General features: G+C 41.1%; 1 protein-coding gene across 2 annotated transcripts in view; it reads right to left on the reverse strand.

Annotated features, from left to right (window-relative positions):
• The window catches only part of LOC102192669 (TGF-beta receptor type-2-like), a 14,501-nt gene that overhangs the window by 1,908 nt on the left and 3,958 nt on the right, over positions 1 to 8,635 (reverse strand). For both annotated transcript variants that reach the window (XM_005751913.1, XM_013915628.1), the window contains exons 2-6: positions 5,977 to 6,133; positions 3,782 to 3,990; positions 2,876 to 3,624; positions 1,342 to 1,479; positions 1,067 to 1,208 (exon numbers count right to left, since the gene is read on the reverse strand). In XM_005751913.1, coding sequence (XP_005751970.1) covers positions 1,067 to 1,208; positions 1,342 to 1,479; positions 2,876 to 3,624; positions 3,782 to 3,990; positions 5,977 to 6,133 — 1,395 coding nt within the window. The remainder of the gene's footprint in view (positions 1 to 1,066; positions 1,209 to 1,341; positions 1,480 to 2,875; positions 3,625 to 3,781; positions 3,991 to 5,976; positions 6,134 to 8,635) is intronic.

Here is an 8,635-nt window from a genome sequence, read left to right on the forward strand (position 1 = left end):
CACACACACACACACACACACACACACACACACACACACACACACACACACACACATTTATCATAAACCTTTTTTTCTGCAATGGGAGTTGTCTGACCTGTAACTGAACTTGCAGCTGTTGTCACAGGGACTACCTTTAGTTCAGCTGCACCACTCCCCCCACACTTTGGAGCAAACTTCCAAGATCGAAATTTCAGTCTTCAACCGGAGGTCATGCTTAAATCAAGTTCCGGGGACAGTAGCCATCATTTCACTTTTATGCACACGTCAACACGCCGTTTTTGTGCTAAGCTCTAAAGAACAGTGAAGAGTGCAAAGAGGTTTTGGACAAATGCAAAAAACTAAGAACATCTGTCCCACGTCACCTCTTTTTTTCTTTTTTTTCCCTTTTTTTTGATAAGACAGAGATCTAGTCTTTCCCCATTTGAAAAAAACAGTGGAAAGCAAAGCAGAATTAAGCACTTTTACCCTACAGATTTAGAAAGATTACATGTCATTATATTTGTGTATCATATTACATATGCTAACTATATCAACCACACAAGCTGTAGGCAAGGAAAGCACTTTGGGCCACGCAAGATCAGTTTTAAACAAAGAAAGTGCAGGAAGCAGGCTGAGCATTACAGCCAGGGGGTGCTATGCCGTGAAGCAACTGGAGAAAGTCAGAGACTTTGGTTTTGGTTCACTTCCAGTCAAAGCAAACATACAAACAGGCTCCAAAAAACTAAACTAACTCCACCTCTTCATTCATAAAGGAAGTCTCCATATGTTGGATATCAGTAAGTCAAAGGTTGCATACTGAATCTGTTTTGTTTTCTTTTACTTTTTTCCCTCCTTGTGGTAAGCACAGCAGAACACATTTAGTTTACTTCTGTGGTCATAGCCTCCTTTTGGACTCTGATTGATCATCTCCTTCTTTTTTTAACATAGGATTGCACAATGACTGGCATCACATCTTTGTATGGTCTTGGGCCTTAACCTAAACTGTGAAAAACATGGGGTGGCAGGTCCTCTCTATGAAGGATTTGTTCTCTTGATCTACAGAAACACAGAAAAGAACACATACCTCCAATTGCATTGCATCGAGAGGCCATCTCCCACAACACTAGAGCCATGGAATAAACATCCATCTGTTTAAAGGCCTCGAGATCCTCCAGGTTCACCCTGGACTCAAGGACCTCAGGAGCCATGTAGCGAGCTGTCCCCACCTAGACAGAATGATAAACTCTTTTTTTGGTGCCATGCAAACAGCACATCAGACAGGTAGGCATAATAGTTTGGGTCATGGGTGTATTTAATAAAAATATTCAAACACAAACTGCACAGATATGCACAGATTACCTGTCCACTGTTGGCATAGTCATCAACTGTAAGGGACAGGTCCAGTCTTAAAGCCAGACCAAAGTCACACAGTGTGCACTCTTTCCTGCTCTTTACCAGGATGTTACTGCTCTTGAGGTCCCGATGGGCCACTGGTACCTACAAAAACAAGCAATGCTCAAAACAACAACTTCAGCAAGGAGCCAAAAACTGTGCCCAAAATCAATCCTAGAGATTCATATATATTCATATCAGATAGAGATAAATCTGTTTTGTGAAAATATTGCTGCTGTGGTATCTGTATCATGGTCCACATCCATACAATGAATCATGAGGCTTTGAGGTTTCAAACAATGCATGATTTCATTCACAATAGGCAGCATTGATTTAAAATATGCTGGTAGAGTTTTCTTGGCCAGCATTTGTCAATTTAAATGGCTTTGTCCAAATCTATGTGAACCTGGAGGAAACAGTAATTAAATTGCATTATATGCCTAGGCCTTGGTCTGACAAGGGCACCTTATCATCCTCTATGAGTTCAGGGAATTATGTGTTGTTAATTTACTGACATAGATACAGCAGTCTACTACCTGGCAATGCAAGAATATACACTTGTGTCCTTAAGTTTGGATATTAGGAAGAAGCTGTAGAGCAAAGATTGAAAAAAAAGAGAAGAAGAAGCTAAAGAGCATAGGCCTTGTGTTTGGCTAACCAAGACGAAGTATACTTTTTACCGTTGTTTATCTGAGTTGTAAACAAATGATTTTAGCCACACTTCCCTTTGGCATAATAACCACTATAATCACCCTGAGTCATATATGTATCCAGTGTGGGTTAAGTGTACTGTGCGGTGGTCAGGACTAAGTTAGAAATCTGATCTGGCATTTCATGAATGACTGTAGGTGTGCGTATAGAGCCAAAGCTTCACTTAAGCAAGTCTAGTTTTAACCAGCTTCTTTGTAAATGCAATCTCTCAGCCAGCATTTGTTCCATTAAATCTGCTTTAGAAGTTAGTAAATGGCATTGAAACCTTTGTAATGTAAAAAGGGGGTAATTCATAAACATACAAAGCATACAAACATTTCATTGCTGGCGTTCAAATCCTTGAATAACTGCAACTTATTTAATCAAAGCCATGCAACTCAAAATTCATCCATGCAATGTACTAAAATCAAAGTTAATACTTGATGACTAATAATTAATTTGATTATTTTCAGAAGTTATATTTCTTTCTAGAACAATCATGCTCAATAATATCTTAAAGACCTTATAGCAACATATTATCCCAGACTGTGGGCTTACTTGTGGTTCCTATGGGAGATAGGGTCTTCAGCTTCGGTGTTTGATACCACTATTGTAGTTTAATTGTTAGTAATTCGTTTAAAATTCTGGCTCATTCCCTTTCCCTTTGAAGCATCTTGAGACTACTGTTGTTATTATTTGGTGCTATACAAATGGAATTGAACTGAATCTAAACTTCATGGTGGATTCCCTTCAGCTCTTCGTTGGGACCATCAATAATAATAAATCTTAGAAGATGATAGGTTAAATTTACCTTTGGTAGCCCACTGGGTGTTGTGTCACTATGAAGGTGAGCTAATCCTTTAGCAATGCTGCCTGCCATGGCAACAAGTTCTTCCCAGCTCAATATGTTAGCTGTGAGGAAGTCCTGCAGATTTCCTAGGCTGTGATAGGCTAAAACCAGCCAGTAGGTGTGTGGGGTGTGGCCCGACAGGCCCCTTTCCTCAGCTGCTAAGAACTGAATCACATTATCGTGCTGTAGCTTGGGGTCAGCAAAGATGGAGCATTCATTTCTCCATGAGGCGTACTCCACATCCGGAAACACCTTCACCGCCACAGTTTCATAGCTATTAACTCCACCTTTCTCGCCCTGGAGCAGCCATCCCCTCCACACTTCGGCAAAGCGCCCCTTCCCCACCAGCACATCCAGTTTGATAGGTAGCAGTTCAGCTGGCTGGCCCTGCCAACTGGTCATACCACTGATAGTGTCACTGTTAAGAGGTTGAACCTTGGTGTTCGACTCATCCTGTTCAGCATCAGTCACACCTCCTCCTCCACCTTCTCCCTGAGCACCCAGCCCCCCACATGGTAGATCCAAGGCCTGGTAAAGCTCTGGGGTGCGTTTAGTGGGCCAGTCAGGGCATACTGACGGAGCTGGTTTGTCAGGACGACGTATGCGGTAGAAATAGAAGGCAGCAATGGCAACTATGGCCACCAGAATAGGGGGCACCAAACTAACCACTACCACAGGGATCACATCCTTACTTTGGAGCGGTAAGAATCCTGCAGGAACAGAGGATTTTATCAGTTAACCACTGATTTAGCTACCTGTTCATTGTTTTATCGATTCATCCACCTAGCTGGATTTCATTATATTCACATATTTATCTTTTCATGCATTTATTCTTTCCCACACTCCCTCGTTCCTCCTTCTCTTCACCATTTGCTCCCTTGTCGAAGACAAGTTTGTCGTTACATTCATGTTCACCCTGACATCCACAGACCATCATGGAGTCATTTGCAGCCTGTGGGACCATACGACACTCCCTGGAAGTGAAGGTCTGCAGCAGGTCAGGACTGATACCATCCAGTGGCAGATTTGGGTGGTGACACATTGTGTACACTGTCATTGTGTTGTTTGCCTTCCTCCTGGAAGAGCAGACAAAAAAATTAGAAACATTAGAAAGTAATGCATGTGACTGGCTTTACTTAAAGAGGAGTTTACATCCTGCTGATGTGAGAGAGATGAGACATCATCTCTCCAGCCTGACGCTCAGCAGATTTAGACTTCATGCCCACTTGGCTTGTGAACAGCCACGGATTGCATCACAAAGCTGAAGGTCAACACTGCTCTGTGCTCTGCCATTTATTACATTCATACATTTATCTTTGAATCCATTTATACAGTCATCAAGACAGCACTGACTGAGGACAGTCATGAGACTAGCAAGGAGACTTGCAGACCAGCAACCTGTTGAGGATGTACCCAGTCCCTCTCACTATGGACTGGACAAGCAGAAGAAAGTGGATGGAAGTTCAGCCCTTCTATTACCCCTGCTGTTAAATATGTTAATGTGTAACTGTCCAAAAAGAAAATGCACCCCATCTTCCTCCACTTATCCAGTTCAGCCAGGGCTGGGGCGTTTTCCAGCTGGCAAAAGGTATAGTACACCCAGGATGAGTTGAGAGTTTGCTGCTGGGCTAATTCAGAGAGACAGACAATATTCAAACTAACATCGATGTACAACTTACAATCACCAGTTAACCTAATATACATGTCTTTGGACTGTGAAAGGAAGCTAGGAAACTACATGAGCACAGGGAGAACATACAGACTAACTCCTGGAATGTTAATTTGCATCTAAGCTAATTTTATTAAAGCTATTATACTATAACATTTTTTTCTTTTGAAAAACAATCATTTCAGAGAATCACTGATTTGTTTATTACACCCGATTTGGGCTTGTACAAGACCACAGCTACATGGTGATGTTCTCATGTCTTGTAGTTTTCTATAAACTAACGCTTGAAGAGGCCTGAGTCCGGGGTCTTTTTTACAATACAAGAGAATAATAGAATACTGGCTACTGGCTACTGCATTATTAATAATGTTAATAAAAGCAATCTCTAAGCTCATCCCAAAGTCTGCTCACAAGCCAGCTGTTCAACAATCTGTAGGGTTGTTTGTTTGTTGTTGCTTTTGACCATTTTTGGTAGTATTTTTTCATCTTCATCCAATAAACACATCAAAGAGTAAAGCAGAAAATAAAATTACCTCAAACCTTCACTGAGCTACAGTACGTGAGTAAACAGAGTTTTGAATCTTTGCACCATTGATGCAAAGATGACACCAGTGAAGTGGAGTTCACACAAACACCGTGTTCCTGACAGAGAGTCTACAGACTGTGTATATTTGCCCTGAATAAACCAATTTTCTTCTCCTCTTTTCTTCTGTCAGTTCTCTATTGCTGGTTTCCTTCAGAGAGCTGGGAGGGTCAGGCTGGCTCACGTGCACAGGAAATGAGAGGGGGGGGGGGGTGTAGTGAGGGGATCACAGTGTAGGACTGCTATCCAAACAAAACTACCAATCAGCAAAAACTTTCCAGTCATGAAGAAAGCAGCAGCAGAAAGCTGGCGTGAAGTTTTGAAGCTACAGAGATTCTCTCTAATAGAAAAATTAACCAACAACTATGAAAAAGGCCAAACTGTGGTCACATGTTTTGTTTGCGTTCGTGCGTGTGAGACTGTGTGTGTTTTCATTTAAGTCCAACAGTAGCACGCTGAGAGAAATCACTTCAGGATGTTTCATAATACTGATCGACACCATATTGAACCAGCTCGGCTCTACTGTTCTCTTATCTGCAGACTCATAGGACAGTGCTGAAGAATAACAATGTGGGCATGGTCATTTTATAGCATTTCTATGGATGTTAGAGGCTTCAGGGTGTGCTGTATTAAACAAATAACAAAACAGTCAGCTAGAAAACATCAAACTGAGAAAGGTAAAAACTACCATGTGTCTATTTTCTCATGTAGTTACCTATATACAGGTTAGGTCATAGGCTCTGTAAGTTTCCCCACAGAAGACAGACAAAACAAATTATAGGAATATAAGTTACTCAAAAAGGGTCTCACCATATGGCCATGCAGATCTCTTCAGTGGTGTTGCAGAAAGAGCTCAAGTTGCAGTTGCTGGAGCATATGTTGCCTTCGCACACCGGCGTGGATACCTCACACCACCTGCATAAATTGAAGCTCAGGTGGCTTAAAGACTGGACATCAACTGGAAGACCTTCAGGGTAAGAAAAGGATGAATCAGAAATCAGCAGGAAAAATAACAACATGAGTCATTTCAGCCAACCCCAAAGCTCATCTGTAGCAGCCGTGGGAATTATGCTGCAGGACCAGAGGTTTATGGTTTAGTATAAACACATATAGTATGAAGTTGGTGTCGACAAACACAACGCTTTAACAAGATCCCTGTTTATTTCCTGTTTCCACTCCCATTCTGTTGTATAAAACACCGGCCCCAATCTTTCTTGCGCCACGGACCGGTTTAACGTCAAACAATATTTTCACGGACCGGCCTTTAAGGTGTCACGGATGAATACAACAAAATAAAATGATACGACCAAGACAAAAACTGTGGTATTTTGTAAATATAATAATAAACGCAAATTCACTGTGTAATTGTGTTACTTTATTAGCAGCGTCCTCCTGAAATGCGCCAACAACACTGAGAGTGACGTCGTCCTCTCTGTCCCTTAATGCTCTCTGGTCGCTATGGCAACGCGTAAACATTTATTTCAAAATAAGACACAACTACAACACGGGAAAAGACCCAGGGAGACCGAGTAATGAGGAAAAATCTGAAAACCACAAATTTCACACCTGACCCTCAACTCTCGCGGCCCGGTACCAAACGACTCACGGACCGTTACCGGGGATTGAGGACCGCTGGTATAAAACGTTTTAGGCAGTGGAGTTAGTGATCTCATCCGGGTTTCACAATTTGAAAAAGGCACAAAAATGCTACTTATTCACTAAAGTATATCTTAGGATAAAAATTAAAACAGGCAGACCATTTTCAAACTGTTTATATGCTGGTGCTCCATGGATCACAAGGTGAATGGTGTCACTCATCTCTGGCCCGATGGATGTGACATTCAAATCAGTCCATGGGCCACAAATGTCATTTATATGCAATGCATGGCAGAGCTTTAACTTACATTTGTGCGCACACGTTTTGTTTTCACAAGTGTTCCTGAGCGTGTGTCTGATTTTAATGCCGTGCTGAAGCCTTTCAGTACCGGTTTCCAGCCTCATACCCTTCTCACAAGGGGATTTCATTGGATTATCCTTTAACAAGCTTTCCTTTAATTCTTCTAGATTTTATATATCATACATACAACTATTTGGCTGCACAGTTCCTCACACATTGCTTAACCTCCTCCCACCCTTACTTCTGAAACACTCTTTGATGCTAGTGTTACTCACCTGTTGGCAACAATTCCAATTATTTCTGGGATGTACCATCTGTTTTCAAATCAAATCAAATCAACATTTCTGCATTTAACATGTTCAGTTAACAATCTGCATCAAATGACTAAGAGATCATTGCACTGTGCTTTTAATTCCTTTTTACACAGTGTTATGACTTTTATGGAAATGGATCAGTGTGGCACAGAGTAAAAAAGGTTTTACATGAAACATAAAAGACATATGTGACTTCTGTGTCAACCCCTGCCTGACTGGTAACCCAAAAATCCTACTTCATTAATAACATTGCGTACATATAGCATGACATTGCTTAGGTCACAGAGGAGATTAGCTTTGAGGCTTGTGATATGTGATAATATAATGACAGCTGAAAGTGTTGAGGGCAACAGACAGCTGTGTTCTCGGTTTTAGCTGGAGGTTCCAACATAGTAAAGTTCAAAACATCCTACTGCATCAGCTCTGCCACGTACAGAATTACATAAAGTGAATGTGACTTAGAGCAGGATATGGGTGTGTCCCTTTGGAGCTGAAAACTGTTAGCAAGCAGTCTCTCAAAGAAATAAGCAGACTTTATTTCTTTGTGTGCGGTTTTAGGCTTTGGTATTTGTACTATGTGGTTGTTGTGTATTTGTCTGTAGAGTAAGTGAATATCTTTACACTATGCTTGAGCTTGCATATGCGTGTGTTGCTCTGCCAGATTGCCATCCCACCCAGATGACACAGATATAATGGCCCAAGCAACAAACATGCTGTACTTATGATATCATGCATTCCCAGAAGAGTCAAAGTTTTAATGATGCTGCTGTGTAAAAACGTTCTGCTGAAGGTAAAAGTCATGTAAATGCAAAGTAGCCATTCTGCAGCGCAGTTTAATTCATATATATTGAGGTTCTGTCTTTATACCATCTACAAAGTAACTAAAGTAACAGAAGCAGTAAAAAATTATTAAGTAAAATGTAGAGTGGAGTACGGTATGATATTTATAATTCAAGTGTGTAGTAACAACATAAAGTGGCATAAAATGGAAAGCTAAAATGGGTCCTCTCAACGACACAGGCATACACAAATAGAAATCCCAGTGTTGCATGGATATCTATGTAAACATGTACTCAATTACACACACAAACCCAACCACAATGCATTATAATTAGAAATGCTCTACACACACATACAGAGTAGTACACATAAACACACAGCAGTTCATTAACTCTGTAACACACAAATGCACATACACATACAAATACACACGCACACACACACACACACACACACACACACACACACACACACACAC

The sequence above is a fragment of the Pundamilia nyererei genome, unplaced genomic scaffold (genome assembly GCF_000239375.1).
Source record: "Pundamilia nyererei isolate P.nyererei 1_Seehausen unplaced genomic scaffold, PunNye1.0 scaffold00334, whole genome shotgun sequence".
Classification (NCBI taxonomy): Eukaryota; Metazoa; Chordata; class Actinopteri; order Cichliformes; family Cichlidae; genus Pundamilia; species Pundamilia nyererei.